This window comes from Bos taurus, chromosome 8, assembly GCF_002263795.3.
Source record: "Bos taurus isolate L1 Dominette 01449 registration number 42190680 breed Hereford chromosome 8, ARS-UCD2.0, whole genome shotgun sequence".
Lineage (NCBI taxonomy): Eukaryota > Metazoa > Chordata > Mammalia > Artiodactyla > Bovidae > Bos > Bos taurus.
In genome coordinates, this window is record NC_037335.1 from 51,904,050 (window position 1) to 51,927,481 (window position 23,432).

Consider the following 23,432-nt stretch of genomic DNA (forward strand, 5'->3'; position numbering starts at 1 on the left):
ACAGTAAAGAATAGTAGCTGCTTATTGTCATGTTTAAACACTTTTTCTTCCAGGCAAACTATTGCAGTGAGCTTCAGCTCTGGAGTACTTTACTGAGAAATACTGTTACCATGTGTTTAAAGTACAACAAAAGATGAACCTTTTTTTCATGCATTCCTAAAATCTGAAGCGGGTGTAGGGAAGGATGGTAGGGAGCAGAAGCTTTACAATTGTTATGTAATAACTACACCCAGAATACACTATCAGAAGAATGAAATGACATCATGCATGTGGGTGCTGAGTGATCTAGAGACACCATTTCTGGAAATGGTGAAATGTAACAAGCATAAAGGATGTACTCACACCAGGTATCTGTGAAATAATTTTGTCTTAATTTAAAATTTTTTCATTTATTTATTTATTTTTGGCTATGCTGGGTCTTCATTGCTATGTGTGGCCTTTTTCTAGCTGTGCCAAGCAGTGGCTTACTCTCTAGTTACAGTACTAAGGCTTCTTGTTGCAGTGGCTTCTTTTGTGGAACACAGGCTCTAGGTTATACGGGCTGGGCTTCAGAAGTTGTGGTGCCTGGGCTCAGTAGTTGTGGCCCATGGGCTTGCTTGCCCCACAGCATGTGGATCTTCCCAGACCAGGTATCACATTGGTGTCCCCTGCAATTGCAAGGCGGATTCTTAACCACTCTACCACCAGGGAAGCCTGTTTGTCATAATTTATCTTGCTTCAGATAAACAAGTTAGTCTTCCCAGATATATTTTGAATTACAGTGCATCATTTGGCATTACTGAATGAGATCTACACAGCCTAAACTCAAAAAATATTTTAATTTCAAGTGTCAGTTCAACTTGGTCTTTCTAAGCAAGATCAAGTTGAGTCAGTAGTTATTAAACCCCCGACTCTGAGAGGCTTAAGAGTCTTGGAGAAAGGGTGCAGTGGCATTACAAAATGTCCTGAAGAAAGGGTTCAATGCCATTACAAAAAGAGCAAGACTTGACTCCTGGGGAAGGGCTGCTGCCATTGTCATAGGATTCGTTCCTTTTGGTGGGTGAGGCTCCAAGACCCAAATTTATTGCTTTGATTTCTCCCACTTCTTCTCTACCTGCTTTTCCCTGAATTAGAGTCTAAGCTAGGGAGAGGAGAACATCGCATCCATTCACCATATCTATCCTGATGGGTATGCTGCTCTGAGATGAGGGATAGAACAGACGGTTGGTGTCACTTCTTCACTTCACGGAAGGAGGTCACCCACAACCTTTATACTTCGCTTCTGACTGGAAAGCTTTCTGAGAACTAGCCTGTCGGTGTAGGATTTGAATGTCCACAGAGGAAGGCACTATGTCAATCTAAATCAACTTTAAGCAGCTCAAAGAAGGAGCTAAAGCTTCCCGAAATCTACAAGATATAAGTCACCTGTCTGTATCCCACTATTTAAATATTATAACAATAAAAGGAATATCAAGCCTTGAATTAACTTTTTTCCTGGGCTTATATGTGTCAAAGGTCATATTTTTAAACGGTGGTGGTTAAACATCCAAAGAATCTGAAATGTTAATTCAAGTTTCCATTCTTCTGATTGAATTTAACACAAATTTGCAAATTAGATTAGTGTTAATCCTTGGTTCATAGTGCACCATGTAGCCCTTCCTTTATTTATATTATTCACCTATTTCTTAACTTATTTTTCCATGATAGGATTAATGTCTTCCAAATTAGTTTTTTAACATGAAAGCCAATGTAATTAACTTTTTTTATTTTATATTGGAGTAGAGTTGATTATCCTGGCTTCCCCGGTGGTGCAGTGATAAAGAATCTGCCTGCCAATGCAGGAGACGTGGGTTTGATTCCTAGATCAAGAAGATCCCCTGGAGTAGGAAATGGCAACACACTCCAGTATTCTTGCCTGGAAAATTCCATGAACAGAGCAGCCTGGCAGGCTACAGTCCATGGGACTGCAAAGTGTCAGACATGACTAAGCAACTGAGCAACACACAAAGACACAGTCGATTTACAGTGCTGTGTTAGTTCAGGTGTACAGCAGAGTGATTTCGTTATACATATTCATATCATCTATTCTTTTTCAGATTCTTCCCCCACATAGGGTAGAGTATTGGCCTCAGTTTTCTTCTCTATTATATAAAAAAGTTAGAGTCTACAATACCTAAGGTCTCTTTCAGTTTTGATATTCTGTGAATTAGATTAAGGCCTGAAATGTATTTGGCTCAGTGCCTGGCATATAACTAGTTCTTAATAAATGGTAGTAATAACTACCATTTATTATTATTATCATTATGAAATTTGACAAATTTTGACTGCCGATTCTGAATTTGATCGACTAGAAAAGTGATTAGAATCCCCATAAATTTACTGACTCCTCTACTGGACAGTGAAATTTCTAGGAACAGTTTTCCCTCTTGGCAGCTCCAAACTGCCCATTACCAATTTATCATTGATTCACAGAATCTCAGGTTGGAAGAGATCTTAAAGGTCATTTTCCAACAAAAGAGGTAGCAGAGGAAGAAATGAGATGTCTCAAAAGGCAGACTCCTCTCAGAATAATTCCCATTTGTAGAGTTTCAAGATGAGTCCCATGGAGTACTTTTTCACTTCTCCTTGTGCTAAAATGCCTGGGTTTCTCTTCATCTCATTTCACTGAATTTTTCTGTTAAGAGCTGTGAAGGACCTTGGCAGAGAGGCCAAACACTAGTGGGGCCTCATTATCAAGTAATATGTTGCTAAGTATCAGGCAGAGTAGAACTTAAAACTGCCAGGTTTCCTGCCATATGGCATGTTACAGAGGGAGAGAGGAGGGTCAGATAGTGAGTGCTACTCTTAGCATACAAAAAGGAAGCATTTGGGGAAGACTTGGATTTCAGCTTTTTTTCCAGTGTTAGTGCTGGTTGTACTCTGCTGCTGCTAAGTCACTTCAGTCGTGTCCGACTCTGCGCGACCCCATAGACGGCAGCCCACCAGGCTCCCCCGTCCCTGGGATTCTCCAAGCAAGAACACTGGAGTGGGTTGCCATTGCCTTCTCCGGTTGTACTCTAACCACTACTATTTCATTGGTACCTTGTTCTTTTGGCTACTGAGGCATTGAAAATAGGGCTGAGTTGGATAACGAGCAGAGCTGAAGGTCATCAGAGAAGGTGATTTTCTTTTTTTGCTGCAGCTATTGATCCTTATTTGGAAGCTTCATTCTGGCCAACTGGCTCTAATCAAGGAAGCTAATGAGTTCATTAAGGTAGACCCCAAAGCAGGAAGCGGTGTGTGCTTGTACACCAGTAGGAAAGGGGCTTCTTCGATATTATTTAGGTTTGAGAATCCTACTCTCTGAGAAAACACACATAACTGAAGTGGAACATAACCATGAAAGCCATGGACAGCAAGATGAATGAATCTACATTCATACGCTTGATTTGACAGATGAATGGGGGCTCCAAGTCTTTATTTTTTTTAAAACAGAGCTAGAGTTTTCCCTTCTAAGTATATATGCATCCAAATGGAAGAGTATACCCTATGAGTAAGCTAAATGCTGGCCCAGGGATTGGTTTACAAAGCAGAAAAGTGGTTTACCCATTTCCTACCTGCCTTTCCAATTCTCTCTCATGCTTGGTGCAGTGAATGCTGTGTGTGTGTGTGCCAGGCAGGGCACACTCACAGAAGGCAAGGGTGTTAGTGGAAAGAAAAAGAGAAACACAACATGGAGAAAAAAATGTCAATGAGTAATTTGCCCCTCTTAGGAAACACCCTCCAGGCCTCAGGAGACTTGGTGCAGAAGTGGCTCCCCATTATCTTCAGAAGGTGAAGCCCAGAGGCAACACAACTTACAAAGAGCAGCATTTGGGGGCGGCCTTTGCTGTTCTAAACAATAATGGCGCCAGAGTCCCAGAGAAACCTACAGCCCATGCTACAAACTCAAGTCCTGAAGTAGTTTATATTGTCCCCACAGTGGCCACCCTCCTCTGGGTCATCACCAGACAGGCTCTCAGTCCATCCAACAGCAAATGCCTTCCTTTCTTAAAGAAAGAAAGGCTGACTGGCATATATTGGATTTTGACTGAGGTCTTCCCATCCCATGTGAAACCCATCAGTTTTCTAGAGGAATAATCCAATGTCCTTATGAATAGATACAGGTGGTCTGGGTGGCAAATGGTATGGACCTAACAGAAGCAGAAGATATTAAGAAGAGATGGCAAGAATACACAGAAGAACTGTACAAAAAAGATCTTCACGACCCAGATAATCACAATGGTGTGATCACTGACCTAGAGCCAGACATCCTGGAATGTGAAGTCAAGTGGGCCTTAGAAAGCATCACTACGAACAAAGCTAGTGGAGGTGATGGAATTCCAGTTGAGCTATTTAAAATCCTGAAAGATGATGCTGTGAAAGTGCTGCATTCAATATGCCAGCAAATTTGGAAAACTCAGCAGTGGCCACAGGACTGGAAAAGGTCAGTTTTCATTCCAATCCCAAAGAAAGGCAATGCCAAAGAACGCTCAAACTATCGCACAATTGCACTCATCTCACACGCTAGTAAAGTAATGCTCAAAATTCTCCAAGCCAGGCTTCAGCAATATGTGAACCGTGAACTTCCAGATGTTCAAGCTGGTTTTAGAAAAGGCAGAGGAACCAGAGATCAAATTGCCAGCATCCACTGGATCATGGAAAAAGCAAGAGAGTTCCAGAAAAACATCTATTTCTGTTTTATTGACTATGCCAAAGCCTTTGACTGTGTGGATCACAATAAACTGGAAAATTCTGAGAGATGGGAATACCAGACCACCTGATCCGCCTCTTGAGAAATCTGTATGCAGGTCAGGAAGCAACAGTTAGAACTAGACATGGAACAACAGACTGGTTCCAAATAAGAAAAGGAGTATGTCAAGGCTGTATATGTCACCCTGCTTATTTAACTTATATGCAGAGTACATCATGAGAAACGCTGGGCTGGAAGAAACACAAGCTGGAATCAAAATTGCTGGGAGAAATATCAATAACCTCAGATATGCAGATGACACCACCCTTATGGCAGAAAGTGAAGAGGAACTCAAAAGCCTCTTGATGAAAGTGAAAGTGGAGAGTGAAAAAGTTGGCTTAAAGCTCAACATTCAGAAAACGAAGATCATGGCATCTGGTCCCATCACTTCATGGGAAATAGATGCGGAAACAGTGGAAACAGTGTCAGACTTTATTTTTGGGGGCTTGAAAATCACTGCAGATGGCGATTGCAGCCATGAAATTAAAAGACGCTTACTCCTTGGAAGGAAAGTTATGACCAACCTAGATAGCATATTCAAAAGCAGAGACATTTCTTTGCCAACAAAGGTTCATCTAGTCAAGGCTATGGTTTTTCCTGTGGTCATGTATGGATGTGAGAGTTGGACTGTGAAGAAGGCTGAGCACCGAAGAATTGATGCTTTTGAACTGTGGTGTTGGAGAAGACTCTTGAGAGTCCCTTGGACTGCAAGGAGATCCAACCAGTCCATTCTGAAGGAGATCAGCCCTGGGATTTCTTTGGAAGGAATGATGCTAAAGCTGAAACTCCAGTACTTTGGCCACCTCATGCAAAGAGTTGACTCATTGGAAAACACTCTGATGCTAGGAGGGATTGGGGGCAGGAGGAGAAGGGGACGACAGAGGATGAGATGGCTGGATGGCATCACTGACTCGATGGACGTGAGTCTGAGTGAACTCCGGGAGTTGGTGATGGACAGGGAGGCCTGGCGTGCTGCGATTCATGGGGTCGCAAAGAGTCGGACAGGACTGAGCGACTGAACTGAACTAACAGTTTGTAAACTTTCTAGGCTCCAGGTTGAAGAGGGAACATGCAAAGGGGCTAGCCAGTAAGGAGGCTGTATCAGAACTCTAAAGCCCAAGCATAGTACTTATGCTTTACCACCTATAAACAACAGCAACAAACCACATCTAGGCTAGAGTTAGTCAGAGTCTGAAATGCACTAGTCCTTGTTGCCCCCCCATCTTCCCCTTCCTCCTCTTTCTCCGGTATCCAGCACAATGCCTGGCACATTCTAGGTGTTGAAAAGATATGTGTCTAACCAGTAAATAACTAAAATACATGCCTTTCTGCAAATGATTTAGTTCTTCTGATCTTCCACTTCTTCAGTAGAGTGGGAATAAAGCCATTTGGTGGGTTTATTTTCAAGATTAAATATTTAATATGGCATACTTTATACGATATGTAAAATCATAAAATGATATTTTTATGATTTTAACTATGAGTTTTATAAAATTTGCATGTTTTGATTCTGCAGCTTTGGTTCCGCTGAGGGGAGGAGGAAGAAAAGTGAAGCCCTAGGCAGATAAAAGAATCATTACCCAAAGTGTGATGTGTTAATTACCTTCAAATACAGTTAAGAAAGACAATGGGGGATGGGAAGAGGAGAGAGCAAGGGCGAAGGCAGGGGTGGGGGGGGGGCGGGGAGCGGGTTAGAGGTATAGTGAATACTTCAAAGGTCAGTTGAATTATTTCATAAGGAGTATATTTTCTTTTCACAAGAAGTCGTTCTGTGCCAGAAAAGGCGGGGAGGTTCTTCAGCAGAAGCGGGTAAATCCGAGCTTCTTCCTGCCTGCTGCAGTCACAGTGCAAGATACAGTAATGAAGGAGGCGCAGCCACACATTTATTTCATTCGAAATTCCTCCGTGGTCCTGTTTATATCGAACTCAACACTGTTACAGGGCCGTTCTTGGAAAAGTTGCAAAACTTTTCCCTTGGTGGAGAAAAAGAAGTTCTCATTAGACTCAGTGGAACGAATGAATGAAGTTATTCCCTTGGCCCATCCACTTTCATACCAAATAGTCACAGAAACATCTTTCCCCAATTCCGCGACTGGAATTTTACTCTCCCGTGGTGTTGCCTAGTATAGGAAGCACGGATTTCGAAAGTCAGCAGGCAACACACTCGGCTTTGGAATTGCCAGTGATTGGCTTTTGCAAGGGTCGATGCGCCTTACCGTCCTGTGTGGTAGCTTCTCCCGGGAGCAGATTTTGTGAAATAAACAGTTGTTGAAAAGGATGAAGAATTAATGAAGTGAAAATCTCGGGCTATTTGTTCGGCAATTGACACGCAAGTGACCTCCTTAAATACTTACTTGTTTAAGGAGGTTCAGAGCTAGGATGAATGAATCTTGGGGCCGCTTGACCAGAACCAGCTTGTAAATCTCTTTAGTCTTTCGGGAAGTGGCGGTAAATTAATACAAATCCAGAAGGGAGAGGAGAGAAGAGGGTAAAACCCCCACACCGGAGCTCTGCTCTCAGCCCTTTGTAAAGACTCGCTTTTGCGGCTCTGGACCCTGTAGGTTACAGCCCGAAGAACCCAGCGGCGCTAGGACCTGGTTGGCGCCTCACCGTGGCCGCTTTCGGGCGGGCGGAGGAGGGAGAGGAGGAGGGAGATGTGGAAAAGGAGGGGTATAGAGGGGGGCGGGGGGAGTCATTTATGCAGAGCAGGCGCTGCTGCCATTGCCACTTACACTCCCAGCGCGCTGCTCGGAGCCGGAGGGAGCGCGGGGAGCGAGCTAGCGAGCGCTCGGAGCCCGGGCCAGCAGAGGGGGCGCCCAGCCGCTGCCTGCACCGCCGCCTCCGCCGCGCTCGGGGGCCCCGGGAGGAGCGAGGGCGAGTCGGAGAGTCCGGGAGCCGAGCCCGGCGAGACCCAACTGCGGGAGGGCGCCCGCCCCACTCAGCCGCCTCCTGCGCCGGAGCCGGGGAGCGCCGGCCGACCGCCCCGCGGGCCGTAGAGCTGGAAGCACAGGTCCCCGGAGCCCCAGGGATGGTCTAGGAGTGGGTGCGAGGCTCGCTGCTCAGCTCCCTGCCGGGGCTCGCCGCCTCCTGTCGATCTCCCAGGGCTGCGAGCCGCGGCGGCCGGGGGCTGCGCGCTCGGGCGGCCCAGGCCGAAGAAGTTAGTTGTGCGCTCAGCTTAGAGAGCGGAGCAAGCGAGCGATCGAAGCAGCAGCCAAGCGCCGGGGCCATGGGCTGGGGGAGCCGCTGCTGCTGCCCGGGACGGCTGGACCTGCTCTGCGTACTGGCGCTTCTCGGGGGCTGCCTGCTCCCCGTGTGCCGGACGCGCGTCTACACCAACCACTGGGCAGTCAAAATCTCCGGCGGCTTCCCGGAGGCCAACCGCATAGCCAGCAAGTACGGATTCATCAACATAGGACAGGTAACCACTAGCTGGCCGGGTTCTCGGCCCTGAAGCTGCGAGGGCGGGGGAATGGGGGGAGTCCCCCACGACCTCGCGCTTGTCCCTTCCTCGTCTGTCCCCTCCCCCTCTTCCAGATGTGTTCTTGCAGCTGTTGCCCTAACTCTTCTGCGATGCTCTCTCTCCTCTTTCTCACTCACTCACACACACACACACACACACACACACACACACTCGCTCTCCAAAGTTGCTACGATTTGTGTTTTGTTTACTTGTTTCTTGCAAATCAGGAGGGACAGGTAGGGTCTCTGGAAGGATCACGAGTGTACATAAGTAGTTTCAGACCCGACTGGACTTTTGCAGTGGAAAGTCGGGGAAGCAGTGGACTCTTTTAGGGGTTAGAGGGTAAGCACGCCCCTGGTGCCGGCTCCCCGTGGTTTCTGAGAGCCGGGATAAGAGGGGAGGCAAAGAAGGGAAAGCCTTTCCTGCTCGGACCTGAATTTAGCCCTGAAAAGAAGTTTCCTCTTTTAGGAGCGAGAGAACCTCTGGTCACTCAGTGAAGGCGCCAGAGGCGTGGAGGGCTGGAGCTAGACTCGAGAAAGGAGAGAGAGGAGGCGGCCGGACCCGGCGTGAGCGAAGACTTGTGGGGAGACCTCCTGGCTTCCCCTCTCAAACTGGATAAGCGTGGGGGCTTCTAGATGGAGAGTCGGAGTGGGAGGTGTCAAACTTCTGAGACCACTGACCTGGTTCTGCTTTGGAAAACAGTGGGTCTTCCCTCTGGGAGTTATGTGCGGGACCCGGAGGCGGCGGTGGCGCGGGGTTTTCGTGAGGTGCTTTGGAAGGAGTTGCCCCGCTGGGGACTCAGAATTGAGGGATGTTATGGGAATGATTGGAAGCACTACAGATTTGGAGGTACCTCCGGGCTTGGCTTCCTCGCTCTCTTTCCTGCAAGAAATGGGTGGAAGGGGCAGTGGAAGCAGGTCCCAGAAAGTGCTCCCGCATCCTTACACCCCTCCCACTCGCTTCCCCTGGCCTGGCCCGAGGAGTGGCGCTGGTCTGACTCTGATGAGACTCTAATGGGGGAGGGAGGCGAGGGTGATAGAGGCGCCCTTACAGCAGACGCGCTGCTGGGACTGCTGTGGCTGCACGCGCCCCGCGTGCTCTGCCTGGATGAGGGGAGAGGAAGATGCCGGCTGGGGCCACTGGAGCAGAAGAGCACAGACTGTTGGTTTCTGGTGCTATGGAACTCCATGGCCAGGAACATGTCCTCCAGCATGGGTACTCTGGGCTGCCTGGGGGACGCAACATCCAGAGCAGGCAGAGCTGCTGTTACTGCATCTAACAGGAGCATTGGGGCTTCGGAGAAGCAGGAGGGGGCCAGGTGGGGGGATCTTGCTGCTGTTTGAGGTGCCAGAGAGTGGACATATTCTGGAGAAACCAGTCTGGTGGAGGGCTGAGACCAAGGCAAGGGGCATGGTCTGTATTTCTCGTCCCCCGGTCTAACACATACGGGAAAGGAAGCCACAGCCAGCCAGATTTTTTTGTCTGAGTGCTTGTCATTTTCAGGAGAGTTTCATCCTAATGGCTTGTTGGGATTCTACCTGCTTCTTCTATCTTCTTCTTCTGGAAGAAAACATTAAGTCTATTCAAATCTTTTTTACATAAGCTTGAAGTTGGGGGGTGCTGCATGTGACCTGGGGAATTTAAAAGGAAAGGCTAATAATAAAAGTAGTCATGTTAATAATCTTTCCAGATGCATCTTTCAGGTTTAGCTAACACTGGGCATCTCCCATAAAAAAGGCATATTTGGAAGAATAGTTCTTGACCATACACTTACTTCATAATCCACAGAACAACCATTTTTGTTGGATATTACGTCACTTACAGCAACAGGGAAACCAATATTCTGGAGAAGTTACCCATACAGGTCACCTATCTAGACAGTACAAGGGTGTGAATCAGATCTAGGACTGTCTGGTCCAGGCCTACACTTGCCTGTGAGGATGAAAGGAAGCGGAAGAAAGTAAAATCCCCATTTCCCTGAATTCTGATTTAGTGACTCAGTAGACGGAAAGCAAATGTCCAGGCTTAATACACAGATACTTAATTTCAACCGACCTGGACTTCTTGAACCTAAGCAGCTTCAGGAATTATGAAGTGGAAAGATCTGTATCAAAATAAACTCATTCAGTAGAACTTACACATTTGGAACCTGGCAGAATGGGGGAGAAGAAATTGTCACAGAACTCATTTTTGAATAACCAAACATTGCAGTATCCTGCAACCTTGCCTGACTTTTTACAAAGGGCTTTATAGTGAAGATCTGTGGATTTTCATTTAAAAGGTAATACTAAGAAAATTTACATTCAAGTAACACCAAATGTGGTTTATTGTGGTTTTTACAATGCCAATGAGGAAATTGAGAGCTTACAGGGGTGACAGAGGACTCCTTGAACTGATACCCTAACCAGTGTAAAAACAATTCTTACAGTGAAAAGCATTTCCTCTGTAGATCAAAGGGCTAAGTCTTGAAGGTGGTAAATTGAGTTCACACAAGCAATATCATTGCACTGTAAGGGCCATCCTTTTGTTGTCCTTTCTTTATATCAGTAAGCCAGCTGTTGTTCAGTTGAGGGCAGTAACTAATTTGCAAATGTCTCTAGAATGTGCCCTTGTTTTTAAGCATTTGGGCTTGGGGTCCCACCTCATGTGTCACAGATTGGAACTGAGGTCTTTTATTGTTTCTATAGTCATTTAATATCCTGGTAGTATTTTTGAGGTCTTTCTGTGTAATATTTTAGGTGAATAAGGTAGTGACTTTGTACCACAGTAACAATCTGATTTTGAATATCTGTTCAGTGTCATGTTTTGTGTAACATCTTAGCATTTAAAAGCCACCATAGGTAAATTTCTGGCCTGGAGATTTCTACAGAAAACCTGGCCTGTCATCTTCAAGAAAGATAGTACGTGGAGAGTAACACAGGAGAAGTAAGCAAACAGGCAAAAAGAACATGCTTGACATCCTGGAAGGGAACAATAATGAAGCTTTTCTTGGCTTTGGTTCTAGAGATAGCAGTTGTTTGGGTACGTTTTCACATAATGTTTGTATTTTGTGAATGGTTATGTCTCGAAACTCTAAAATGATGCTGTAACTAGTGGTAGTTTTCATGTCATTATATATCATATTTTGCTTGGCATTACCATCAGCTCTAGAAAGTCCTGCATTTCTTCCCCTACAAGACCCAACGCCAAGCAGTCTCAATATTTATCATAATGAGCACTGCTAAGGTGGCTGAGGGTAGGTACATCTGTCTGTTGGCCCACACGGGGGTGGAAAAAAGAGGCCTAGTTTTTAGCTAGCAGTGTAGTGGTGAGAGGATGAAAAAGACATGAAGGAATAAGACCCAACATAATGTTAATTGTGAACCTTTGTTTGGCTGCAGTCTACAAACCTGGAGGAATTAACTTCTGGGTATTCAAACCCAGAGAGAAGGTCCTCCGTAAAGATTGTTTGCTCTGTGCACCAGCTGCATTTATCCATCTGTGAGGTGCTTTTAATCCTTGATTCCAAACTGAGATTACCAGATTACCACCCCCCCTGCCAAAAAAAAAAAAAAGTGTGACTTATGTTGAGCGAGATTCCAGAAAGATAAAGCCAGCTGAGAGTAATACTGGGGAGAATGTTTTACCTGGCAGTCCCATTGAGAGCAGAGACTTGGAAACTCTACAGATGCCATTTGCAAGGTCTAGGAAAGCAGGAAAGTCAGTGAACTTAATGGAGCCCCTGTTCCTTCATCTGTAAAAGAATAAATGAGATAATAGAGGGAGTCGGCTCTGTACTGCTCAGCACATAGTTAAGTAGCTTTGGAAGGTTTGTTGAATCTGGATCTGAAATAAGTGAGATTCAGACTTTATTTAGGTATGATAAAAGGAAGACATTTTTATAATGGAAAATGCAACACACTGAAGATCAGGAAAATATGTTTGATGACTGAGTCAAAAAAGCTAAATCAGAGCTCTATAGACACGGAAATGGGTTTTCCATTTCAACTAACAATTTGAAATAGTTTAAAATAGTTTTCTGCTGGGTTCTAAACAATTCTGGCTGATTTCCCATGGCAGTGCTCCCCTCCCTGGTTGATCTTTGCTATAATCCATTAAATAATGTAGGATAAGCTCACTGGGCATGGAAGAAAGGGACAAAAAATAATCTGAAGACTGATTATTTTATAAAGCACCTTGCCTTGGTACATTATGAGAGATCATATATGAATTCCTATTTCACTTAATTCTGAATGTGGTTTGCATGAGAAAGGTGATAAGAACCATTTTCCAAATCAGCAGGACAGGATGCTTTAGCAGGAAGAACCTTCTTCAGCAATGTCCTGAAGGTCTCTCACTTTCTTGGTTAGTTTTGACCTGTGAATAATGTGGGAGGCTAAACAGTGGAGGGTGAGTGCCCAGTGCTTATGGATGGCATCAGAAATAGGGGACAGGGATAGTCTGGTGGGTTGTATGGGAGTGCACTGTGCTCCCCTAGTTATATCCTTGCTGCTGCTGCTGCTAAGTCGCTTCAGTCGTGTCTGACTCTGTGCGACCCCATTGGTGGAAGCCCACCAGGCTCTCCTGTCCCTGGGATTCTCCAGGCAAGAACACTGGAGTGGGTTGCCATGTCCTTCTCCAATGCATGAAATGAAAAGTGAAAGGGAAGTCGCTCAGTCTTGTCCGACTCTTAGTGACCCCATGGACTACAGCCTACCAGGCTCCTCCGTCCATGGGATTTTCCAGGCAAGAGTACTGGAGTGGGGTGCCATTGCCTTCTCCGAGTTATATCCTTTAGGCCTTTGTAAATGGATGTGGGAGTCCCAGAGTGATCCCTGTGTGATGCATCTGGCTTTGCACCCGGCAAGGACCTCGGCTCTGATTTCCACACCCAAGAACCTTAGCTCTGACCTCTGCTATCCACCCTCACATGTGTCGTTCTCATGAGTGGGAGAACCTTTCAGAAGAAAAAGCAGTTCAGAGCTCTTGGCCTGCTGATGGTGGGTCTGTTGCTTTAACCTCATAGGCTAGGAATGGCTGTATGTGGCCATTGGGATTTTTGGGGTCTATTTGAAATGAAACACTGCATTTTTGTGAGCCCCAAGGCAGTTGAATTTGCCTTATGACTATCTTTAATAAGTTTATATCCAGAGGTCCTAACCTTAAAGGTCAGCCAGAGAAGCAGGGTAGTGCGCTGGGAAAGTGTCCAGCCATGTCTGACTCTTTGGTTAAGGGAGGGAGTCCTGACCCAGAAACATCCCCTGGGCAGGGAGGGGTATTTGTGTTGTCGGTTCAAGTTATGCGAAGCAGTGTCTGGGTTTTCCCCAAGGCTGAAGTATCTGCAGACATCTCTGTGCCTCGGGATTTGATCACTTGTCTAATTCAGGTTGGATTAAATGACAAAGAAGCTGACTTTGACTTCCTGGGTAGTAAAAATGAACACGTATAGATGCTCATGTTATGAATATGCTATATATATGAATTTTTATTTTTATCAGGATTAAATTTGCACGTAGTTTAGGGTTGCAAAGGGTCAGACATGACTGAGCAACTGAACTGACTAGAGTGCAGTTGCGCGTGCAACATTCTCACTAGTTCAACAGATTACATCTCTCCACCTAAGTGTACCAAGAAGGAACTATCCAGACCAATAAACTCTTCTATTTGAGTTAACCCTAGGAGGAAAAAGAGACTAGAAAGAAAACTAAACTAAGTCAGAAGGTTTGAGTGAAACTCTAGGGTTTTCCCTTTTATTTATCAACCTGACCCTCAAGTTGGGGACCTGAGCACCTGCCCCATCTACCTCTCAGGATTGCTGTGTTATCGAGTGCCCTAAGAACAAATATGAACATATAAATAAAGACAGACATAGGAAGTATTATATGATCTATAAGGGCTCCAAGGAGACGGAGGCTGCTCCAGAGGAAAAGTAAGAGAATGCAGGAGTTACTAGGAGTTTCTCTAGTGGAGCACTGGTGAATTTCCAGGTTCTCATAATTGCCCCTGGGGATCTACTGGAAACAGAAATGGGGAGGAGTCAGTGTGACATCTGACTCTCCCATTGTTGTTGTTCAGTCTCTCAGTCGTGTCCAACTCTTTGAGAGTTGACTGCAGCACGCTAGGCTTCCCTGTCCTCCACCATCTCCCGGAACTTGCTCAAACTCATGTCCAATGAGTCAGTGATGCCATCCAACCATCTCATCCTCTGTCATCCCCTTCTCCTCCTGCCCTCAATCTTTCCCAGCATCAGGGTCTTTTCTAATGAGTTGGCTCTTCGCAACAGCTGGCCAAAGTATTGGAGCTTCAGAACCAGTCCTTCCAATGAATATTCAGGATTGATTTCCTTTAGGATTGACTGGTTTGATCTCCTTGCAGTCCAGGGACTCTCAAGAGTCTTCTCTAACACCACAGTTCAAAAGCATCAATTCTTCAGTGCTCAGCCTTCTTTATGGTCCAATTCTCACATCCACAGATGACTACTGGAAAAACCACAGCTTTGACTAGACGGGGCTTTGTTGGCAGTGTCTCTGCTTTTTAATACGCTGTCTAGGTTTATCATAGCTTTTCTTCCGAGGAACAAGTGTCTTTTAATTTCATGACAGCAGTCACCATCTACAGTGATTTTGGAGCCCAAGAAAATAAAGTCACTGTTTCCATTGTTGCCCCATCTATTTGCCATGAAGTGATGGGACCATATGCCATGATCTTCATTTTTTGAATGTTGAGTTTTAAGCCACCTTTTTCACTCTCCTCTTTCACCTTCAACAAGAGGCTCTTAATTATTCTTTGCTTTCTGCCATAACGGTGGTGTTATCTGCATATCTGAGGTTATTGATATTTCTCTCGGCAATCTTGTTTCCAGCTTGTGCTTCATCCAGCCCAGCATTTTGCATGGCAAGTCTCACATTTCCCCTGAGAGCCTTGGAGGGTGGTGTAGGGCTGGGACAGCTGACCAGAGCATCAAGCAGCCAGGACTCCCCATCTCTTGGTTGAACAACTTTGGTTTATAAGGCGTATGCCATGTGGAGGTTGCATGATTTTTTATTTTTATATAGACAATCAAACATAGTCTTTTAAGATTGACTCAAATATGAGTTATGTGTAGGAGAGTAGTGGAAATAAAACTGAAATACAGAGAGGCCCATAAAGAATACAGACGGGACTCTTTTGAGTACATGTGTGAAAAACCCAACTCATAGTGCTCAAATAAAACCGATAAACAGGCAGATAAGGGAGCAGGGAATCTGTTGGTTTAAACAGATCCACATGCCTTTATGTGAAGTTCTAAAGGCAGAAGCTGAAACTTTTTGCAGCCAAGCCTCATCTTATCTGTACTTTCTTCAAGGCAAAAACCTACCCTGACCTAAACTGACATCAATTAGGACATTAATGTGTTTGATTGCAGAAATCTATGACTGAGTTTGATTTTGAGGATGTTGTCCTTGATCCACATAGAGTGTATATTACATTCCACTGTACTTTTCTCATCTGAAGAATTATGAATTTCTGAAACACATATAGATTCAAGTTTCAGAAAAGTGATTGTGAGTCTATCCAGCTGAAAAGTCAGAAGCAGTACTAACATTGGATTCTTATCTGTTTCCCTGTATTTGCTTCATTTTCAGTTGGGCCCTTTCCATGAGCAGTAGAGCTCTTTTGATTCATAGTACCTCTCTCATGCAGTCTTGAAATTAACCCCTGAAAAAGATTTCAGTTCTTCCCCAATTGGGTCATATCCCTTATTTTCAGGCCAGTCACTTTGTTTGTGGGGGTGGTGGTGTTTTGGTGAGTTAGCTTGGGTCACTTGTCCACCCTTGAAGTGAGGGAGATGTTGACATTGGGTGGGCACCCTACCAACTGAGGAAGGACAGTTTCCTAAAAGAAGAGAGGATGCCACCACTAGAATAAAGGAAAGGACATGTAGGACAAGAAAAATACCCACCACAAATCAGATTATATAAAGCCTGAAATGCCTAGGTTAGGGAGTTTCAACATGATCAAGGAAGATAAAGAATTACATTGAAGAACCCTGAGAAGGAGGCAACACCCTACTGATTCAAAACACATGAGAATCTACCATGTAATCCATACTATACTTTCTGCTGTCAGGGACCTAGGATGTTTTTATCCATAACCAGTACTAAGGAAGGCAAGTACTGATGGAGTCTCAGGCAGTGCAGTATGGTTCAGCCTTGCCTGGTGGGGAATTCGCTGGTAGCTGTGTGCATAATGAACTGGAGGAGGTAGAGAAGGTATTGTGTTGGGCAAAGTTATTGTTATAAACACAGAACTTGGGAAAACTGAAGGAATAGATTCGGAAGCTCTAGTATAGGTGGATTCAATGTGGCTCAGTAATCCAGTGGAAGGGAACGATGAGAAAGAGTGAGAAGATGAAGAGGAAAGAGTTTATAGCTTGGGACCAGGAACATGGGGGTCATCTGTGGCAAGAGGACAGCCTGCAGGAGCCTTTCGGGGAACGACTTGGGAGGTCCAGATGTAGTGTTGTCAGCAGGTAGAGAGTCATACAGATGGAAATGTACAGTAGCCAGGAGAGAATTTAGGGCAGGAGAGAAGTGAGGACTGCTGCTCGGCCATCTCAGTGTAAGTAAAGCTGTGAAAGCATGCAGGATGCTAAGATGTGAGGCAAACAAGATAGGAGGGCTGAGAATACAACCCAAAGGAATGTCTCCATGTAGAGGGCAAGGGATATAGGGAGTAGATGAAGAGGGTGGGGAGGCCCTGAAGACACAGTCATGAAGCCACGGAGGGCTACACTAGAGAGAATCTAGGTGATGAGAATTGAAACATGGTGCCCGTGCTCTTAACACCAGTGCCTGACCGAATAGTGAGGGGACGTTTCACTGCGTATCTGCCCTCCCTCCTACGTCATCTCCCTTCATCTCTTTCTCATCAGTGTCCTGGAGTATTTAGGATCATAAGTATAGAACTAAAAGAGTTTGCATCCTAATACTGCCACTTCCTAGCTGAGGCACCCTAGGCAAGCATCTTAAAGATGCTTAAAGAGGCACCCATTTGTCTTACTTTCTTCATGGTGAAAAAGATCTAATAGTATTTCCCTCCTAAAATTGCTGTGAGGATTAGTTAAAAGTAGTTAGAATGGTACCTGGCACATATTACATACCCAGTGAATCTCAATTGTTTTATCTTGTTTTTATAAGCCAAGTTATGCTCAGTTTCTATATACTTACCATTATATCGTGAGGCTTTTCCAATGTTACTGAATACTTTTACACACACTTTAATGGCTGCATGATTGAAGGTACCATACTAAGTTGCAGTTAGTGTGACCATACACCAGTCAGTCCTAAAGGAAATTGGTCCTGAATATTCATTGGAAGGACTGATGCTGAAGCTGAAACTCCAATACTTTGACCACCTGATTCAAAGATCTGACTCATTTGAAAAGACCCTGATGTTGGGAAAGATTGAGGCAGGAGCAGAAGGGGATGACAGAGGATGAGGTGGTTGGATTGCATCACCAACTCGAGGGACATGAGTTTGAGTAAGCTCCGGGAGTTGGTGATGGATAGGGAAGCCTGGCATTCTGCAGTCCATGGGGTCGCAAAGAGTTAGATATGACTGAATGACTGGACTGAACTGAACTGATACCACAGTTTGCAAGGGAGAGCACTGGTTTATGCCTGTAGTAAATCAGTTTATCTCCATTCAGTATTTTTTTTTTTTTAATATCCCCTTCACTTTCAAACATATCTGAGTTTGGCAGAGAAATGATATGGTCAGCCTGATTGAATGTGTGTGTTTGTGTGTGGGTGTGTAATTGCATATCTGTTCTTCCATTAGCTGGGAAAGCTGGGCTGTGCCTCATTCCTATTTGTGTCCCCAGCACCAAGCACAGTGGGTGGCATAGAAGCACAGTGGGCACTTGGGGCAGCAAGCGTAATGGGTATACCTAGAGAGGCGTGGATCTGGAAAGCAAGAGGAACATGAGTGCCTTGAGACTAAAGAGGAACGAGGGTGAATGGAAATACAGGGAGTTCATGTTGGGGAGGAAAGGAAGCGAGCGTGTGTGGACAATGGCCTGGATCTCATTATCAGTTCAGAGGTGAAGGCCACCGGCAGAGAGAGGGGGAACTGGGTGAAATTAGTGGCCCAGTGCTTCAGTGTTTGGGAACATTGTTAGGAAATTCTGATAAGAGATAATGACCAATGCCAGTGAGAAGAGTTGCCAAATAGCGATGGCAATAGCTGCTTTTATGTAGTTATTGCTCAGTAAGTAGTGGTTAACAGAAAGGGTGAGAAAATGAACCAGCCTCCATTGTTTTGTGCTTTTGTCACTAATACTCGGGAACCTGAGGTTGCTGCTGCTGCTAAGTCACTTCAGTCGTGTCCGACTCTGTGCGACCCCATAGACGGCAGCCCACCAGGCTCCCCCGTCCCTGGGATTCTCCAGGCAAGAACACTGGAGTGGGTTGCCATGTCCTTCTCCAATGCATGAAAGTGAAAAGTGAAAGTGAAGTTGCTCAGTCGTGTTCGACTCTTTGCGACCCCATGGACTGCAGCCTACCAGGCTCCTCCGTCCATGAGATTTTCCAGGCAAGAGTACTGGAGTGGGGTGCCAGTGCCTTCTCCGGAACCCAAGGTTAGATAAGGACAAAACAGGGAGTTAGAATGTGAGTTAGGGTGAGAGAGAAAGGAGCAAGAGACTGTGGGAAGCTGGGGGTGATGAGGATGAATGGTTCTTGAATGCAAAGGATTCCATCTTTGAAATGATAGACCACAGTGTCCAGGCAGGGCCAAAATAGGACTGGTGAACCAAAGGCATAGGGCAGTTATAAAGGCTGTAGTTCAAAATGAAAATGGAAAGCCAGTTTGGTAAGAGGAATAGAGGTGGAAAGATGGAAGTCATCCCAGAGGGTAATTTTGTTTATATAGACTAGAACTGTTCTGCATAAAGATAAGGTCCAAGGTGGGATGACCAGGTAGAGAACAGGTGAAGGTCAGTGACTTGGATGGAATCAGGAAACTGTGAGACTGATATTAGCAGGGTTATCAGCTTGGTTAAGATAAGGTTTCCAAGTATTTCGTGCTGGTGTACCCACTAGGCAGATAAACATGAAGTCTGCCCCATACTTCAGTTCTCCTTTGGTAAATTTAGGTATTATCTCTACTTTACACATCTGTGCATTACTATTTGCACTGCAGGTCCTGTGTCAACTTAAGGGATAAAGACAGACACATGAGTGATTGCTTTCAACTCTCAAATGAACCTTTCCATATTTGATTTAAAAACTGAAGATTGTGTTGAGCACTGAATATGGAGGGAAGGTTGTAGACAAAGAATGTGAAGCCAGGAATAATATTTAAGGGTGATTTTAAAATGTTTTATACGATGCCACATTTTATGCTTGCCTTTACCTTTTAGTTGTCATGTACACTACTTTCCATTATAATAAATAATTATACCTATAATTTATTCACATCATGTGGTCTGCCCTTTACATAATTATATAGTATAATGAAACTATGTATCTTTTATGTATTCTTAGTTTAACTTTACTGCCTTATAAGAATATGGATGTATTTTGAAATGTGTTTTTAAACTTATTTATAATTTGCTCTCGGTATAATGTATAATATTTTTAGATTGCTCTCTACAATCTTAGATTAATCTTGTTTGCATTTAGTGTGAATCAGATTGTTAGGTTAGGGTTAGCATCATACAAGAAGCATGAATTTCTAGTTGAATGTTCTGTGCATTATGCGTGCATGCTCAGTTGTGTCCGACTCTGTGACCCCAAGGACTGTACCCCACGAGGCTCCTCTGTCCATGGGATTGTCCCAGCAAGAATACCTGAGTGGGTTGCCATTTCTTGCTCCAGGAGATATTCCTAACCCAGGGATTGAACCCATGTCTCCTGTGGCTTTTGCATTGGCAGGCGGATTCTTTACTGCTGAGCCACTTGGGAAGCCCTGTCTGTGCATCATCTAAGGGGTTAATTCTGTCCTGGGCAAATTGCTTTGTGGATACCCTGCCATCATTGAAACTGGTTAAGATTTATTAAAAACAAGTCCTTCCCTGCTGCCTTTCCCAGTGTGCATGTATGTGTACACACACACAAATATATATCTCATATATATTTTCCCTGAGTACTTAAGGGCTGATATTTTTGTAATACGTACTTAAGGCCTGGTATTTTTCTACTCTGAGAAGCTCTTACAGCTGTAAAAATATACCAGTTCTCTCCATATCAATGTTCCCAGGCTTGTACCTTGTTTTCACTAGTTGAAGTTTCTCAACCATAATAAAACTGGGCAGTGCTCACGAGTTTGAATGCAGTGCAGGCGGGGAAGACAGTTTCAGGACCTTTAATCTTGTAAGTGTATATCCGTAACTACAAGTTTAGAAGTTTGCCACTTACTCATCCTGGGCCTATTCTAGGTGCATTTAATGTTTTTTTTTTTTTTTCCCCTGTATGTGTGTGGGACCCATTCATCAATTTCAGTTTTTCAAGAGAAAACTAAATTGTAGGCCATTTAAGATTTATTATAGCCTAGTTTCCAGCAAAACCTTTTCTCTTTATTTTTTTTTAACCTTGGGGTGTCTTTCTACTTGTTTGGTGCTCATGAGCCAGTTTACCAAATGCTGCATTGTTTGACTCACGATAGGATGATGTCATTGCTTCTGGGCTGGTTGGATGATGCTGAGAATCAGTAAACAAAACTCAGGGATGAAAACAGGTGACTTGAATTCTCCTCTAGGTCCTGCCCTGCCACAAATTTTCTACATTCTTATGAACTGGTTACAGGTTGTTGTTGATTTTTTCCTGTCTTAAAGGATTAGTTTTATTCATTGTTTTATTTTAAAAATATTTATTGAAGGATACCATCGAGAAAATCAAAAGACAACCCACAGGATGGGAGAAAATATTTGCAAATCACATCTGATGAGACTTGTATCCAGAATATATAAGGAACACCTACACTCAATACTAAAAAACAAATACCCCAGTTAAAAATGGGCACAAAAGATGTGAATAGACACGTCTCCAATAAGCACATGAGAAGATGCTCAGCATCATTAGTCATTAGGGAAATGCAAATCAAAACCACAATGAGATACTAATTCACATCATACTCAATTGGACTGCTATAATCAGAAAGACAGATAATCACAAGTGTTGGCAAGGATATGGAAAAATTGGAACTCTCATATGCTATTGGTAGAAATGCAAAGTGTTGCAACCACTGTGGGAAGACAATCTAGCAGTTTCTTAAAAGGTTACATGTATTAGTAGACGTACCATATGATCCAACAATTCCACCCTTAAGTATACATTCAGGGGAAATGAAACATTTGTTCACACAAAAACTTATAGACAAAAGTCTATGGCAGCATTATTCACTGGAGCCAGAAAAATGGAAACAACCCAAATGTCTATCAACTGATGAATGGACAAACAAAATATAGTGTTTCCTTACATGGAATATTCTGCAATAAAAATGAATGAAGTACTAATACAGCTTCCTTGTTGGCTCATTGGGTAAAGAATCCATCTGCAATATAGGAAACACAGGAGACACAGGTTCGATCCCTGGACCTGGAAGATCCCCTGTAGTTGGAAATGGCAACCCACTCCAGTATTCTTGCATGGGAAACCCCATGGACAGAGAATCCTGGTGGGCTCCAGTCCATGGATTAGCAAGGAGTCTGATATGACTGAGTGACTAAGAACGAATACAGCTACAACGTGGATGAACCTTGAAAACATTTTCCCTGGCTAAGTGAAAAGAGCCAGTCACAAAAGGCCATGCATGTAGGATTCTGTTTATACGAAATTTCCAGAGTAGACAAATCTACAGAGAAAGAAAGTAGATTAGTGGTCATCTAGGACTGGAGCAGCGAGGAATTGGTGGTGGGGGGGTACTACTAATGGGTTTGGGGTTTCTTTTGGGGTGATGAAAATGTTCTAAAATTGAATGTGGTGATTTTTATACAGCTATATAACTGTACTAAAAATCATTGAGTAGAATACTTTGATGAATGTATGGTATTTGAATTTTATCCCAATAAAGCTGCTAAAAAATAGTTATTGAGTACCTGTTGTTTAACAGCCATTTTAATAGATCCAGTCCCACTATATCTGTCTTTAGTAAGATCTGCTCACATGGGAGATGGCAGTGGCACCTCACTCCAGCACTCTTGCCTGGGAAATCCCATGGATGGAGGAGCCTGGTGGGCTATAGTCCATGGGGTCGCAAAGAGTCGGACATGGCTGAGCGACTTCACTTTGACTTTTCACTTTCATGCATTGGAGAAGGAAATGGCAACCCACTCCAGTGTTCTTGCCTGGAGAATCCCAGGGATGGGGAAGCCTGGTGGGCTGCCGTCTATGGGGTCGCACAGAGTCGGACATGACTGACGTGACTTAGCAGCAGCAGCTGCTCACATGGAGCTTATATTTAGTGGAAGGAGCCAACCTATGAGGCAGTTATGACATAAAATAATTTCAAATGATAAGTTGCTATTGGAAAGCAGAATACATTGGTAGAGTCTCAAGTGCCTGAGGATGGGAGGACTCCTTTAGATAGGCTAGTTAGGGAGCCTCATTAAGTAGGGAGCACTTGAGCAGAGATCTGAATAAGGAGCTGGCTATCTGGAGGTCTAGGGTGGGGTGAGGTCCACACAGAGGCGACAACAGTGCAAAAGTCCCTAGAGGAACAGAAACCAGCTGGTGTAAATGAAGTCTAGTTACCAAGGATGAAGGGGTTGAGCTTGCGATTGAAGAGGATGGTCTTAAAGCTTAATTTTGATGATGCCATTTACCTGTTCAGGAGTCAACAGTAGCCCCCATTGACCTTCTGCATTTAAACAGATTCTTCGTCTGGGCTTTTAAAGGCTCCTATCTACTTTTCTCAAAATACTTTTCCCGTCCCTTTTTTTTTCTTTGCTCTGTCCCTTAACAAAGCCAAACTGGACTTCCCATTATTCCCCAGATCCTATACGCAATCCTTTCCTGTTTCTGTGCCAGTCTTTCCACCTGGAATATTCACCTGACTCCTTGCTCTTCTGGAAATTCTCTTCTTCAAGGTACATCTCAGATGTCACTTACACAGTACCTCACTCTGGAAATACAGGTATAGGCATAGTCACTCTGATATTTCAGTTTGTTGACTCCAATTGTATTTTGCCCCAAATCCTAAGAGGCTGAGTGTAGTTAAGTTTTTCCTTCTTTTTTCTCCTTGTAAAAGGCTTAATTATTC

The 23,432-nt window shown here is 44.2% G+C and overlaps 1 protein-coding gene across 4 annotated transcripts in view; it reads left to right on the forward strand.

The window, feature by feature from the left end:
* Positions 1-7,476: 7,476 nt before the first annotated feature.
* Positions 7,477-23,432, forward strand: part of PCSK5 (proprotein convertase subtilisin/kexin type 5) — a 519,623-nt gene continuing 503,667 nt past the window's right edge. For all 4 annotated transcript variants that reach the window (XM_024996182.2, XM_024996184.2, XM_024996185.2 and 1 more), the window contains exon 1: positions 7,477-8,168. In XM_024996182.2, the coding sequence (XP_024851950.1) occupies positions 7,977-8,168 (192 nt within the window). In that variant the 5' untranslated portion in view covers positions 7,477-7,976. The remainder of the gene's footprint in view (positions 8,169-23,432) is intronic.